Source organism: Meleagris gallopavo, chromosome 4 (genome assembly GCF_905368555.1).
Source record: "Meleagris gallopavo chromosome 4, MGAL_WU_HG_1.1, whole genome shotgun sequence".
Lineage (NCBI taxonomy): Eukaryota > Metazoa > Chordata > Aves > Galliformes > Phasianidae > Meleagris > Meleagris gallopavo.
The window spans coordinates 67,912,285-67,928,698 of record NC_139407.1 but is presented as its reverse complement, the minus strand read 5'-3'; the positions used below and the strand labels follow the sequence as shown (position 1 = coordinate 67,928,698).

The window sequence follows — 16,414 nt, the reverse complement described above, 5'->3', positions numbered from 1 at the left end:
TTTCATTCTTGAAACATTTCTAAACAAAACTTTTCTTTTGAGGTCCAGGGACAGGGATGCCAAAGCATGTTGTATTGGAATTTATATTTCTTTTTAGAAACAAAATCAAGCCTAATCAGAGCAAAAAATTGGCCAACGCTGTGGGCCAATTTGAAATACAGAGTTTAATTTTCCTTTGGTGACCTTCCTATCTTCTTTCACTAGATCCCAAACCTGCATTACCAACCTTCAGGATCTCCCTTGGGTAATTTAGTCACACCATTATCAAACTTTCTGCTGAAAACAAGCACTTTTTTTTTGTGTGTGTGGCATTCTTCTGTGCATCTGCTGCGGGTCAGTTGTGATGTCCTAATGGTGGACATTTGCACAGTTAAGCTCTCAAAATCAAGGCAATAAAGTCTCTGGAGTGAGACACCACCAGTTGGCTATGGGAGTTCCAGCTCTTGGATGCTCAGGGATGCTGCAGCAGCAAAATAGGCTTTTATTAGTAGGAATAACAAATGAAATGTTCCCAAATGATCACATTTTTGTATTCGTTATTTTATTTGTTTGTCTGTTTTCGCTCTTTGTTAATGGCAACACTACGAATTTGCTTCTCCTTTGTAGGCTTTTCTGTGTAGTTTTGCAAGCATTCCCAAATTTAATATAAACATCTGCCTGGTGGGATGCTTTTTGCTCTTTACCAGCACCTGGGGTGATGGAGGCAGTGCTACTGCTTAGCTCTGGTGTCAACCTTGGTGTTCTCTGCCAAAGTCTGCAGGACTCAAACTCCAGTTTACCTATCCAAACCTGCAAAAGTATTTCTTTTTCATGTAGGGAATGAGAGCGAACAACAAGAAACTAAGACAACCAAGGAGAGAATGAAATCAAGGGGAAACTTTCCTGAGTGGCCACCCAACATCATTCAGATGAAGGAGTCGTTCAAAGTTGGATGGAAAGAGCACTATTGGAGGAATGTAGAAGTGAGAGGATGGCACACCAGGTATAAATACAGAATTATCAGGGGTAGCAAGAAGTTCCTAAATCCAAGGAGGGCTTTTGATCCTGAGATTCTCTGCTTCCTTTTCTGACTGGAGCAAAGGCTTTCCCTTTTGATTCGGTTCTGTGTGCTGCTGAAAGTACATGAGCACCAGTATTGCAGAGAGTTAGCTTTAGTATGGTCTAGACCAGCTCCCAGTGCCAGACCACTTGGGAACTTTACTGATGGAGTACTTGATGGGAAAAAAGGAGAGAAATCAGGTCCTGACACTGTGTTTGGCTGACTCAATCTTTCTGTCTCTTTAGAAGAGATTTCTCCTGGACTACCACAGCTCAAATGCAAATGGTTTGGGATAAAATAACTGGAATGGATTGCCCAAACAGATGGTAGAGTCACTGTCCTTTCAGGAAAAAGGTAGATGTCACACTGGAGGACACAGGTCACAGGTTAGTGGGTGGTGATATGTTGATGGTTGGATTTGATGTTCTTAGTAGTGTTTTCCAAACTTAATGACTCTATGTCTCTATGAAACCCCCTTGAAGCCTGGCAAGCTGCTGCATCCTCAAAGCGCAGATCACTTCTGGGCTGGAAGTGACAAGGAATAGATATGGGGAAAGAAAAATTGACTCCCAGATCATTTTTCTGAGGTGCTTGGCCCAGTCACTATGGTGACCACAATGACTCACATCTGACAGCGAAGCAGCATTCTTAATCCACATCTCAGCGCTGCCTGAAAATGTCTCACAGCTTTGAGGTGTGCCTCCAGCAGTGGCCTGGGGAGCTATTTTCAGATGATTTTGGCAAGTGAATCCTTTGGAGAGCCCCTTATGAAATGAAATGGCAGCGAACAGGATCAGCTCATGAAATGAACCATCTGGTACAACCCTGAGCACATAGTTGGAGGCAGAAGGTGACATCTATTTGTTTGTTCAGGCACTCTTCCTTTGAGATCTCTATGCCATGATTAAATCTCAGTGTCGACTTAAAAGAGCACCGTGGCTGCATGGTGGCATTTGCAGAGGACAGCCACCAATAGATTGAAGGTTGTTGCCTTCTGCATCTCTCCTCCAGGTGGGAGGCGTGATCTCACAGAATCATAGAATGGTTTGAGTTGGAAGGGACATTTAAAGGACATCTGGTCCAACACCCTGCAACAAACAGGGACACCTATAACTCCATCAGGCTCTCAGAGACCCATACAGCCTGACCCTGACTGTCTCCAGGGATGGGTCATCCATCACCTCTCTGAGTAACCTGTTCGAGGACCTCCCCACCCTTACTGTAAAGAACTTATTGCTTATGTCCATCCTAAATTCCCCCTCTCTTAGTTTGAAACCAAATGTCACTGCTATTGCTAATAGCAACATTACCACAAAGTACTGCTTGCCCAGAGACCCCTTTGGCCTATGCTCTTTCAAAGGATTGAATGTGAAGCTGATCAGGAGCACAGAGTTGGTCTCCTAATGCATCCAGATCACCTGCGATCTTCTAAAGAACAGGAAATCCAATTGGACCAGTATAAGAATATGAGTGATAAAAGCAAAAGGAAGCCTATTAAAAGAGATGAGTTTTGGCTTGTTCAATACAGCAAAACAGAGGCTGTAAGGGAAGAAGGCATCTGACCCCCTATCTGCCTGAAGGGTGAAATCCAAAGAGAGAACAGAACCACATAAGGAAAAGGTAATATGGTGAAAAAAATCTAAATGGTTACAAAAGAGGCATGGATATATTCCTGCTGCAAACAGTAACAAAAATCCTGCACTTAGGAACTGTAAGATCCAGAATGGTCTCCCCAAAGCATTGGCAACAAAGGCTGGGGCACACATGAAGTTCCATATTTGATTTTGAATGGGATTGTGCAATACAGTGATCTGCAGGAGCAATCACTCTTTTCTCAAGATGGAAACAGCTACCTGCAATCTGTGCACACCAGAACAGGGTATAGACAGGAGGAGAACAAGTGAAAGGATGATAAGGTACAAAGGAAGAAGGTACCAGAGGGACTGCCAATGCACTTGGTTGGATTGTGGACCTGATCTCACTACATGTCCTACAAAGACTTGTCTGAATTCTGCTGTGAGTCAGCCTGTTCTGCTTGGGGTGGTAAATGTCTCTTTTTGGAGCAAATGATTTTTGTTCTGTCCATTAGGCTGCTAATTTAATCACCTGTGGTTTCTTTATGTGTATGCTGATGGGTATGCAGCAGAAGTGCAGAGAATGAAGGAACAGACTTTTTCCAGCTGGATGTGTGGAATAAATCAAGACATGCTGAAGGTCACACTCAATATAAACAATCTCCACTCAGCTCACTACTCTCACTTCCTTTAACTCAAAGAGCCTCAGACAAAGGGAAAGTTCTGTTTTTCAGTGCAAATGCTTTCCCTTGCTCTGACATTGTAGCAGGAAAATGAAACGCCCACGTTCCAGTTCCCCTGACCTTTAGGGGGATCCATCCTGTAGGAAAGCAGTGGCCATGCTGCCTGCTGGGGCCATCAAGGGATGCTAATGAAACCCAGGAGGAGCCTGCACATCCTGAGTGCTGTTTTGTGAGCTGATTCTCATGTCTCAGTACAAAAAAGTGGGCAAAGACTAAAAGCTGTGATGGGACAAGCTTTGTGCACACCACAGAATAATACAGCCTTACTATGAGCATATCTCCTCAATGGAGAAAGTAAACCCACCACTGACAAGTGTCTCCACATTCCCCATCTTGGTTGGCCAACTGGATCCTACTTGCCCAGACTGATGCACAAGTGATGGAGCCTACAGGAGAAACAGACAGATCACACTGGCAAAATCACTTAGATGCTCTTCTCCCTGTCTCAGCCCTTCTTTCAAATACTTCTATACATTTTTCTACTTTTTCAGCACTGAGGCATTAGGCGTGGAATTTAGTGCTTGACAGCAATGCAAAGGAAGGCAACTTTAGTCTTCATGGCTACACTATCATAGAGGAAAGCAGCAGTGACCCATTTGTTTTTGTTCTTGTAAGCTTCAGAATTAGTAGGGCTTTTTTTAGGTCTTGTCTTTCACCCAACTTCTCTGTATATTTGCCTCATCAACCATCTTGGACAGCATTGGACATCCATCTTAAGGAACAAAATTGCACTCCACATTTGGTTAGCCCTCTCTCTCTCTAGACTCCCATGGACAATAATGGAAGATCATAAAATCACAGAATCATAGAGTGGCTTGGGTTGGAAGAGACCTCAAAGATCATCTAGTTCCAATCTCCCTGCTGTGATGAGACATCCAGACCACATGCAGCCACCCACCCATAGACAACTATATGGAGAAGTCTTTACCTGTGAGTCTGGTGCCACATACCTCTTTGCTTATCTGCAAACTAGCAATAATTACATGCCTTGTTTATCAAATAGGTGAAAGCAGAAGCAGTGGTAAGCAGGTATTCAGAGAAGAGGACTCAAGGAAAGAGCGGGGTGGGCTGGGAAATGATCAGATGCAAGGTGAATGGGGCTCTTCCCCCTGATTTCCTTCCTAGGATAGCAGAAGCTATCTACCAACATCTTCAAAGCTATTTTCTACCCCTTTGTCTGAATGCTGCCAAAATAACAGTTCTCCTGTGTTGATCCAGCTTTCCATGCCTATGCATGCTCAGCTCTTTGTGAGGACTACACTGTGAGTCTTGTGACGTGCAGTGGCTCAGTTTTGTTTCCCCAAGTCCCTCCCTGCAATATGGAGGGAGGCAGACAGGCACATGGCAGACTGCCCACTTGCCTTCATAACACATCCTCACAGCTTTCCTGATAGTTCCTGTAGAAAGCATTCTGGGAACAGAAATAGCCCATGGCTATAAAACATTTCTGGTGCTGTTTGACAAGTGTCTCCTGGATAAATAGGCTTTAAAGGCAGAGGTTCAAGAGCTGGCACCTTTTCTGAAACCAGGCCATTCTCTGTCTGCATTTAAAAGAGGTTGGTGAGCAGCTGACGGTGTCTCCATCCTTGTGTAGTGTCATGCCTGTGTGACCCACGCCCTTCCAAACTGCATTTCTGAAATTATGTGTGGGATAGGAGTGCACATCAGATCCTCCACCTCCAATGAGAGTGCTTCCACCTAGGGCAAAAAAACCACCACTGACAGCTCTACCAGTTGACGAAGGGGCTTGAAAATGGTTCTGAGACCCTGGACTTCAGATTCCCTAACCTTGGCCTACCCTAGCACAGAGGGATGGCCGTGCCTGGCTCTGGATGATCCTTCTACTGTAGGGAGAGTGCCCATCCCTGTCTTGTTCACACTGCTCTTGAATTGCCCCTCTTGGTTCATTGCCATGGGGAAAGACCATATTGTGAAAATGTCCTGCACCTCACTGCTTCTATGCTACTTTATCATCCTTTTTTTTTTTCTTTCTTTCTTTTTTTTTTTTCCTTCAGACTTTGATTTCCTTCTAAAATTTCTCCATGAGCTTTCCTCTGTATATAAATAGTTTCACGAAGTTTGTAGAGTAGTCCATGTTGGAATCAATTTCAGGGCAGCATCCCTATCAAAGGCTGGAGCTGCCTTCTTTCATAGCAGGGTCTGCCCATGGCTCAAGCAGTTTTTGCATAATCAATCTTCACATGGGAGAACTCCTGCAGAGCCTCCTCACGTATTTTTGCCCATTATGGATGTCATTTGGAGGATTTGCCACGTCTCCTTGTCATTGTCTTCTCAGCTCTTGAGAACCTACATTGCCACAGTTTTGCAAGGAAATGCAGCCAGAATATTTGTACCTCTCTTATCCAGAAGATCATAGAATCTGGAATCGCAGAATACCCCAACTTGAAAAGCACCCACAAATATCATCAAATCCAACTCCTGGCTGCACACAGGACAGTCATGTGATCTGCTCTACCCTTTATCTCGTAGCGAAAAACACAAACCCTATTAGCTATAATGAATACAAATTGCTGAGCAGAGGAGGGGCAGCTCTGACTGCAGGCACTGAACCCAGATACACCAAAATGCTCATGCCCACATGGCTTGAGAAGCCTTTTAGAGCAGGTTTTGGATGGCCTAGCAGGGCATAGCCCAGTCCTTGTTCTTTCCTGCTTGTCCTCTTTCACTGACTGTCATAAATGCACCCACTGTGAACAAATGGACACACAGCTTGGACTTGACCAGGGCATGGATTTCTCACCACAGAGATCCCTTGCAATTTTTATTTTTTTTAATTTTTCTAGCTACTGGACATGGGGAAAACTAAAATTTGCATCTCAGAGGCCTTAATGACAGAGTTGTGAATTGCTTCGGGTTGGAAACTTCCCGGGTGGAGGAAATGCCCTCTCTTTAGTGAGCTGACAGTTGGGTTTTTGCCACCAGACCTGGTGGTTCTCTGGCTCTGCTCCAGATGCAACAGCTAAGGAGAACTCTTAGAGAAAGACTATTCATTAGGAGCAGCTAAACAGCCATATCCTGTTCCAGCCACTCCAGTAAATCCATCCTTGGGCTAATCATGCCCATAAATTACGGTGCAAGGAGAAGTACGGTCTTCTGTTTCAGCATGATGATATTTATGCAGAGTTATAACAGAGAAAGTAGGATAGGCAGAAGTGGCTGACTGGTGTGTCAGCAATGCTGGAGAGCTACCAAATGACTGTAGTATGTCTGCTAGCAGTGCCTCAGTATCTCTAGCACCAAATGGTGATGAACTGTGTTGTCTCCTTCCCTAAGGCCACCTGTGCATGTTCTCCTTGTTCCTATGTAGTCCTTTGAACTGTAGAGCTGTCACCACTGGGACAAGTTTGTCCTCAGCATACATTGTGTGGGAGGGTGTGAACTTTACCTCTGTCAGATTTCCTCACCAGCCTGGAGTGCAGATGGTCAATGCCACCAGTGAATATCCACCACATCATTTTTGCACTGCTGTGGCTACAAGTTGCTCTGGAGAAAGTGGGAGAAAAGAGGGTGTTTGGGGCTGTGTGTTCAGTTCCAGGTGTGAGGGGTTCAGAACTCTCCAGATAGAAAGAACTTGCAAAGAAGGAAGTGCTCATCACTCACTGTCCCTAATGCACTTCAAAGGAAATATTTACAGCGAATACCAATGGTGATTAACTGCCAAATCAGAAAGCATTTCTCCCATGGAAGCATCCAGCTGCTGAACTTTAATACCGACGCAATTCCTCATGAACTCACTCACTTTCAAATCCCCAAACCCTCCCAACCACAACCAAAGTAATAGCAGGTGCGTAAACAAAAACAAGACCATAAATGAAATCTGGCACTTGGAAACACTCCTGTGGGGTTTGAGCACTGGGAGAGAGAGGAGACAGCTCTGTTTTGGGGCTCAGCAAGCCCTCTGGTTTTGTGTTACATTGAAACCCTATGATCTCAGGGCTGATGGAGACCAGAAGTGCTCCCAGCTCAACCATCTCTACACCTCGCTGGTCTCACTGCATTCCATGCCTACTGCTCTTCCATCTCATCTCCTCACCATCTCCCCCATCTCCATTTCCTAGATTCAAATCTCAAATCCTTTGTGAAGAAATGAGCTACTGTGAATGAGGGGCTCCACCACAGTGACAAGGGAATGGCTGTCCCTGACCTCATGGCCATAAGTTTATGAACACAAAGGTTATAAACCTTGCTTTTTCAGACAACATCTGTCCTCACCAGCATTGCTTGAGTTTGTGGGTTTATCTTAAAAACATGAAAGATGCCTGTAGAAATCCCATTAGTGCACATGAAAAGACAACTGATAAAAATACAGTGCACAGACTACACCAGATGGGTGTCCAAACTTTTGGTTTGCCTGGGCTGCATTGAGTGAAGAGGAAATGTCTTTGGGATACATATAGTTAATGTACATAAATAACAAAACTTCTTTTAAAAACTACTTTTTACTAAAACATAATAAAAAGAGGGTTAAAAAAAAAAAACATTCATGGGCTGGATACATATGGACTTTGCAACTACCAATTCTGGTCTTCCATTGCTGTAAAGATATATTTTCTCAAATATTTTATTAGATTCTTATGTTTCTTGCTTCACAATTAATTCCTGTGATAAAAAATTGTCTCATTTAACTCTACTATGCTAAGTGTATACTGATTTCCAAACACTTTATACTACAACTCGTGTAATAAAACTTCAAAATGAAAAGTAGCGGACTTGCAAAGTTAAAGACTCAAAAGATAGACAAAGTCAAAGTGGAAGCACATTTACAAAACTTCAATTTCTTACATTTAAAGAGTTTAATTTCAGAATTTTTCTCTACTCTTTCTGCAGTGTCCCTGTCATGGCAGCTGCAAGGAGAAGTGGATGCTTAGTTGAGTAATGGTTCAACAGAGCTATTCAGTGTCTCCTCACTGGTAAGTACGTGGCTCCATGCTTTATAAATCACCCTGCTCAGCCCTGCTCTGATGACAGAATTATTTGTTTCCTCGTGGATTTATGAAGGTACTTATCTCAGTGACAAACACATATATATTTATGAACATATATATCTATCTTTGAGGAGACAAAGCTGCCTTGGAACCATTTTACCATCCTACCTACCGTGCAATTCCAAAATATGTCTTTATTTAGGATGTGGAGTCCTGAGCCCTTGGTGTTACAGCCCTTGGTGCTTTTGGGGTCAAAAGTTTTCATGTTTCTGGTTTAGTTAGGAACATTAGGATGAGATGAACTGCAGACTAAAAATACATCTTCTTCATTATTGCCTACATAGAAAACTGAAGAGGAATGGGCTGAAGACAGCACTGGCATCCAAAGCCAGGGACTTTCTTTACAGTAGGAATGGAAAACTTTCCCTAAGATTATTTGACACTAGAAAGTGGGACTTTATTTGAGAGGGGTCCAATAATCTTAGTAGGTGCTATCAACCCTATCTACCTTACCTGGAATAAAGCGCAGGAACCGTATCAGGTAAAAATCCTGAACAATTGATTTGCGTTGCTTTCCAAGAGAAAATACATTCAGTTTCTGAAAAACCTCGAGCAAAACTGATGTATATATTCATTAAAGTGAATGCACCTCTAATTAAAGCCTGCAGGTAGTAAGAACGTTTTACAACACAACTTCCTATCATGACACAGTTGCTAAGACCTAGTTAATGTTCTTTGTTGTGACAAAACCAATTAGAAACAAGCTGGTTCAGGAAGATTAATCAGCTGCCTTGCATGATCATGACAAAGAGCAATTTTTGCTACATCCATTAACCAGTTCATGAGAATTAGTGAGTAAATATTTATCCAGATATGAATTAATGCAGATAGATCAGAGGAATTAAAAGCTGCCTCCTATAATACCTTGGACAAAGTTTTGTGTGCATAAGTATAATAAACCTTTCAAACTCAGCTTAATATAAATGCATTTAATGTTACATTGCATATTTTCCTATTGGTTTGAAAATTCCTGTTGAGAGAATTTATAACATTCTGCCCACTGAACCACTGTAGCTTCACATTTTTCAATGTTTGGGGTGCATCCATTATAGCAACTGCCTCCAGATGCGTCAAGGCACAGAGATATAAAAACAGACATTTGGCTTTAAATAGTTTTATTTGGTGGAGCAGTGGGTGGAATGGAAGCACAGTAATCCCATATATAGGCCATGGGAGATCTGGGTCCTATTCTCAGTCACTTCATTGAGTCACTACTTTACTTCGGCCAAGCAGGAAAGAGCATATGTTTAAAGTTGGGTGCCTAGGTTGTGGTTTGAGGTCCAGATTGCTGCATCTCTTGTAACAAGGCAGAAAAGCTGTATTACAAGCATCCATCTGTTGCCTTCTACATAGAGAAGTGGTAGAAAGAGAGCTGTGCGCTCACTTGGGCTCTAAACAGTCTAGCTATTTCATAGAGTCATAGAATCATTAAGGCTGGAAAAGACCTCTAAAATCAAATCCAGTCATCTCTCCATCCCCACCACACTAAACCATGTCACTCAGTACAACAGATGTAGACAGTTTGCCTGTTTTAGATTATCTTCAGGTAGATGTAATCAATGGAGATCACTCATAGCCAGGGGCTGTACACACCCAGACTCTCCTATGTGTCCCCCTGCCCTGCTTTCCATGTACATCCTAGACATCATCAACGAAATTCTGGTAGGCTGCAACAAAGCTCTGAAGTTATTGTAGATACCCTGAACCAGGAAAGAAAAGTACATTTGAAAACTGATTAAGCGGCAGCTTAATATTCTTGAGAAATTAATGGATTTGCCCATACTGCAGTGCTTTAAAAATAGATTTGAAGAAAAAGGTCAGGAATGGTTCAGGACCAAGTAATCTTTCCCTGAGACATGTAGAGGGGCTGGAAGGTCCATCCATCCCCCATGATTTAGCTAATTTATTCTAATGTGGTACAAATCCATTTGATGGAAAAATCCTAGGTGGAAAGCAGATGAGAAGAATTTTCTCTTTTGCCTGGGTGGTGTCCAATAAATCAAATTGGAGCCTGGCACTGAACAGATTTTGAGCCTCTGGGTCTATATCTTTGCTGGCATTTTTAAGGATTGTATGGTTCCTGTGGCTCAGGATCAGTGGGGAACATTTGGCAGATAGAACAGTCCCTTGCTATTGCTCTGCTTTCTGTTTTACTTGATGCTTTGATTCCAGTTCATCCCAATATCCAGTCAAAAATCCTTTTTCACGTCGAAGCAGCTGCCCATTTCTTTTTCCATGCCAACTGTGCCACTTCCACCATTACTCAGAACATTTTAGGAGATATAAGGCATTGTCTTTACGATCAAAGTATCTGAATGGTTTATCTTTTATCCTCCTCCTCTCAAATTCCACTTTAGATCAGGTCCTCCTGAGTACAACAAAATTTAAGAAGTCTGATTTTATGTCTAAAAAGGAGCAGAAATCACAGAATCAAATCAAAGAATCATTAAGGTTGGAAAAGACCTCTGTGATCACCAAATCCACCCACCCACCCATCAATCTATCAATCTTCCCTCCATCGAGAAGGGTATCTAAGTTTCCACTCATTTGCCTATCTGCCCATTTTAGTGAAACTTGTGGGAATTTAATAGATTGGAGACATTCAGCACTTTCTTAAATGCAACTGAGATTGATGAAAGGGTTCAGCAGAGGGTGGGAAAAGGCTGACATGCACATAGGCATAGAGTGATGATATAAGCCCTGCTTTTCCTTAGGAAAATGTGCTAAATGCTCTTCTACTAGAATAGAATTAGATTCTCCTACCAGAACAGACCCAGTCTCATCTGAAATGTGTTCTACCCACACTGTCCTCCCCATCATTTATTTTACAAGTTAGTTTCCAAAATAATGAGCAATGCTATGCCTCTATGAGCCCATCTTGTGCAAAATATTTTGTGAAAGGACGTCTTCTGCCCTCTGCAAAATAGTACCTACAAAAGTAATTTTGTTTTGGCTTGAAGAAAACCTTTCTTAACCCAGTTTATGTAGCTGCCTTTCCTTCAGGATGAAGAGAAAAAAAAAAGCCAGGATACTGTTTCTCTAGGCAAGTGTAAGACAAGGATTTTTCTTGTACTGAAAGATTTCTTGTCTGAGTAAGATGCTGCTTGTGGGGGGACAGGGTGAAGGGATCCTTAGGTTGTTGACTTTGGCCTTGAATGGCACTAGCCTTGGGTGTTGTGCCCTTCTCACATTGGCAATGATTTTATGCAATAATTAAGGTTTGAAAAGACCTCTGGCATCATGAAGTCCAAACATCAACCCATCACAGCCATGCTCACAAACCACGTCTCTCAAAATCTAATCCAAGGAATAACAAACATAGGAGCCCACCACCCAGACTGGACTAGCTTTGTTAAAAACCAAGAGTCTTGGAGGTACCATCCCAAGGGATGGTTATTCCTCTTGCGTGCTCCTGGGGTGGTGATGAAGAAAGGCATTGCCTTCACTCTCCTATGGTCCCAAATGGGGTCCCAGTTGAGATCTTTTCATGCTCCCTAGACACTGAAGAGTGGATGGGAAGCAGAGCTGTATTATCATTTTTTTATTTATTTCCTCTTGCATCACACTGGAGATAGGAGCTAACTATCTACAGGTGTTGTATGGAGGATTCTGGTTCCTTCAAGTACTGCATAAAAGTCTACTGAAAGGACTAATTCAGCACCTAAATTTGTTAATGGTTTTCCATTAGCAGAAGAGCCAATGAGTTTTCTATGGTTGTGTTTCTAAAGAGACAGTTCATGTGTAGATTCTTCCATGTCTAATAAAAGGTTGAGCTGATACAGCATTGAGCTTTTCCTCACGCGAGCACTTTGCTTCCATTAAACTTCAAAATATCTAGACTAGGTTATATCTCATGTCTCTACAGCTGAGATGGAGGTGGTACTGATGAGACAACCAAAGGAACATCAACTGTATCATACAAAATGCCCTTTAATACCTTCCCAGCATCTCTGAGAAGCCTCCAGTTATGTTCCCTTGCCAGATCTTTGGAAAGCAAAGAGGCATCCTGGCATAAATCACAACCATTACATGGGATAACCAGATAAGGCAGGTTAATAGAGGTCTAGAGGTCTACTATACACCCACCAAAAGACACAGCCCATTAGAGCTATCTTGTAATTAGGATTTCATCTCTTGTTGAAGAACCCGCAGCTTAAAAAGTCTCATTAGCCATGCAAACCAGTAATTGTGTTAAAACTCCTGGAGATGGCATCTTATGCTTGGGGACATGTATCACAAACCCAAGAGCTAAATTACTCAGCTGATAAATAGTCTGTGGAGGTATTTAGACATGAGAGCTGATTTAAAGAAGCACATTTGCAGATTACTCAAGCACAGAGAAACAACTGAGAGCACTCAGTGCATACATAGGTCCTGTTACTTAAAATTTGTAGTAGCTTCTCAGCACTGATGTGATAAATATTCATTGTTTAATTAAAGTGGAAGCTGTGCTGCAGAAAGGTGCAAAGATGTGCACAGCCTAACACAGATGCTTCTGGCAGAGCCAATTGCAGATTTCTGATTACTTAGCCCATGCTATGCAGAGCTGGGAGGCTTTTCTCATCACTTATCCCCATTCAGGCAACAGTTGGTCAACAGTCAATGATTACTCCTTGAAAACTCATGACAAATAGGATAAGAAAGTCAAAATGTTTTGATATTTTCAGAAGAAAACAGAGCACATTCATTACATTTTAATGTGACATCTCATGCTGAAATGCACCTAAGTGCTCATTTTTTAATAAACTTCTTTTCATCCTTTCCTTAAATTGGAACAATATGCTTAACTTCAAATGAAACTGTTATTCTTTTCCAATCAGTGTTTCACTTTCATTAAAAATATACACGTTTATAACATTTCCAATTGGCTCCAAACATGTTCTCATGTTTGTCCAGCAAGCAAATACGAAGGCCATTCCACTTAATCGTTTACAGTCTTTCCAAAAAGAACTGCTCAATTTATGGATTTGAAGTGAACTTCACTGATTTCTCTGAATGTCAGACCCATCTCCTGAGCTGTAAAATCACAGATTGGACTTTGCAGAAGTTTCTGTCTTCCTCCTAGATAGCATTAAATGATTAACTGATTTGAATCGGAAAATGCAATTAATAAAAGGGAGGTGAAATCAAAGGCAGCTTACTTTGTAGTCACAAAATAAATGAACTTTTGCTGTGTTTATATTATGCACATAATACGGCAGGAAGTGGAGATCAAAACTGTGTTTATAAAGAACTTGCAAGCTTGGAGGAAGAAAATGGGTTCAGAGGAGGCACTTAAGGAATAAAGCCTGGATTTTTAGCTGGCATATATCAGCATTTTCCTTTTACTTCAGTGCAACAGTTGTGACTTACATCACTGCAGGAGCTGCTTCGAGAGTTTCAAGGCAGGACAGATAAGATTTAAAAAATATATATTTTTGTCAGTGGAAAAATCTCCCAATATTGAAAGGGGAACTGAGGTATTCTCAGATTTTGGGTTTCATAGCTAGAGAAGCTTACCACAGCCTGAGCTAAACCACCAACATCCCTACTCACACTGGGTGATCACTTAGCAGAGCTGAGAGTATTTCCCTACTCTGACACGAGAAGTGTGATGTATTGTGGACACGAAGATCCCACAGTGGGAGACAGACCTCCCTGCTTTGCTGAGCTCTGTGCAAAGCCCATTGCGTACATTCGGAAGTTATTTTAACACTTTTGCTTTCTCCCCTGATTTAGCTACATCACTCCAGATGATTAATCTGTTCCCTTGGGTTGATGATTGCTGCTCTATGAGATGATGGTGAAAAGCTCTGGGTTCCCTGCACTTTGCGGGCCACATGTTGCGTTTATGCTGGAAGGGGACTTGTCAAAACTTTAGAGCACAACCTGGCAGACAACCCCAGCTGAGCACCCAAAGCCAGGAACTGAGAGCATGACTCTCATGGGAGAAGGACCACCCAAGACCATCACCATTCAAGGTAAGATCTGGACCTGCTCCAGGTCCCAACACAACTTCAGCTTCCTGAGAAGTCATCAGGACTCATGTTTCAGCCTCTGACAGAGATTCATAAAGTCCTTTAGGTTGGAAAAGACCTTTGAGATCATCAACCATTTACTCATCCCCACCATGCCCACTAAACATGTCCCGTGCAGGGTTAAACCTCCCTCATCTCCAGCATCAGTTCCCAACTGGGGTGGGAGCCCTGAGCACATGGAGGCAGGTAAGGTGTCCTCCCCAAAACTGGGGTGAAGGGAAAATGGGGACAGAACTGTAAAGCTACTGGGAACTATTATGCCGTAATTACAGCCTGCTCGAAACAGAGCTGCGTTCTGCCTCCCCAGACTGAACTTCATTAATTAAAGGGCTGAATGCAGAATAAATTAATTAAACCAACTTTTTTTGTTGCTATTTTATCCAGTTGCTGTATATTTTGATGGATTATGTGCCTCTGATTAATAAATATTGAACAAGTGTTCATTAATTGGATTAATTCACGGCTGATTTCTTGACCTATCTGTTACCTTTCCCTCATCTCCACACACGAGTTGTGTCCTGAAAGTTTATTCCAGGGAGTAAGGCCACAGGGCTCTGGCTGGGACAGGGGACAGGGTCACTTACCAAAAGGCAGGACGAAGAAGAAGGGGAACCAACAGAGGATGAAAACACCCACAACGATGGCAAGAGTCTTGGCTGCTTTTTTCTCGCGGGAGAACTTGAGGAGCCGCACAGAGAGGGAGCTCCTGAAGTTGTGCCCCTTGCTCCGGGTGCTGGAGAGAGGCTCCTCCAGCACGCTGCGGCAGTGGATGCGCAGCACCACCTCCATGGATTTATTCCTTTCCTTCTTGACCCCCGCCTCCAAGCTCCGGGTTGTCCTCCTGGCCACCACGTAGATCCTGAAGTACATCACCAAGATGACCATGAGGGGCAGGTAGAAGGAGAAAAGGGAAGAGAACAGGGCATAGCCTGGCTCTTCGGTGATGCTACAGATGCTCTCATCAGGTGGCGGCGGCTCCTTCCACCCCAGCAGCGGCCCAATGGAGATGACCATGGAGGAGAGCCAGACCACCACCAGGATGACCCCAGCCTTCCTCTCTGTCATGATGGTGGGATACTTGAGGGAATACTTGACGCCGATATACCTGTCCACGGAGATGATGCACAAGCTCATGATGGATGCGGAGCAGCACAACACGTCCACCGCTGCCCAGATGTTGCAGAAGATGCGACCAAACACCCAAAAACCCAACACCTCCAAGGTGGCCGAGAAGGGCAGCACGGTGGTGCTGAGCAGCAGGTCAGCGATGGCCAGGTTGACGATGAAGTAGTTGGTGACCGTCTGCAGGTGCCGGTTGCAAGCCACAGAAAGGATGACGAGGATGTTGCCCACGATGGCCGAGAGGATGAAGATAGCCAAGAAGACCCCGACGCCCACCGCCTGCACGTCCAAGGCGAATGTCAGCGTGGTGCCGTTGCCTTCGGGGGACTCCTCACCTAGCAGCCCCCAGGATCGGTTGGCACCGCTCTGGCTGCCCTGTCCCGTCCTGTTCCCACTCAAGCTGCCATTGCTCAGCTCAGGGAAAGTCATCGTAAAAAAAGTCCAGGCTCCATGGAGGGCGAGGAGAAAGCGATGCCGAGGCGCAGCCACCCCGGCATGATCCTCGCAGCTCCCTCCACCACTCGCTCAGCACCTCACCCCCAAAAACTGGGGCAAGGTCTGCCTCCCCCGTGTCGGGATAGAGGGACGGAGTAGGGATGGAGCGATTTCCCAGCCCTCTTCACGCCGGATTGCGGTGCCCCCCTCCCCGCGACGGCCCCGCCGCCGTCCCACCGGGGGGGGCAGCGAGGACGGGGTCCCCCCGCTGCCCTCGCATGCTCCGGGGCTGCGCTGGGGCAGCGGCTGTGCAGCGTTCGGTGGCTCCGTTCGCTTTCCCGGCTCGGTCGAGAGAGCTCCGGGAGGGGCGAAGGGAGGGAAGGAGGGGTGGGCCGGTCCGGGGGGTGTCAGGTGGAGGAGGAGGAGGAAGAGAAGGAGAAGGAGGAGGCGGTGCGGCTCTACGGGGCGAGGCGAGCCC

At 44.1% G+C, this 16,414-nt stretch overlaps 1 protein-coding gene across 3 annotated transcripts in view; it reads right to left on the bottom strand.

Annotated features, from left to right (window-relative positions):
- The window catches only part of ADRA1D (adrenoceptor alpha 1D), a 39,720-nt gene extending 23,364 nt beyond the window's left edge, over window positions 1–16,356 (bottom strand). For 2 of the 3 annotated variants that reach the window (XR_793488.4, XM_003206056.5), the window contains exon 1: window positions 14,964–16,348. Coding sequence is in view for 2 of the 3 variants with exons in the window: in XM_003206056.5 (XP_003206104.1) it covers window positions 14,964–15,930 (967 nt within the window). In the remaining variant the exon portion in view is untranslated. Of the gene's footprint in view, window positions 1–14,963 lie in introns of all 3 variants that reach the window. The other variant, XM_085223730.1, reaches the window with a different exon arrangement.
- Between the last annotated feature and the right edge of the window lie 58 nt (window positions 16,357–16,414).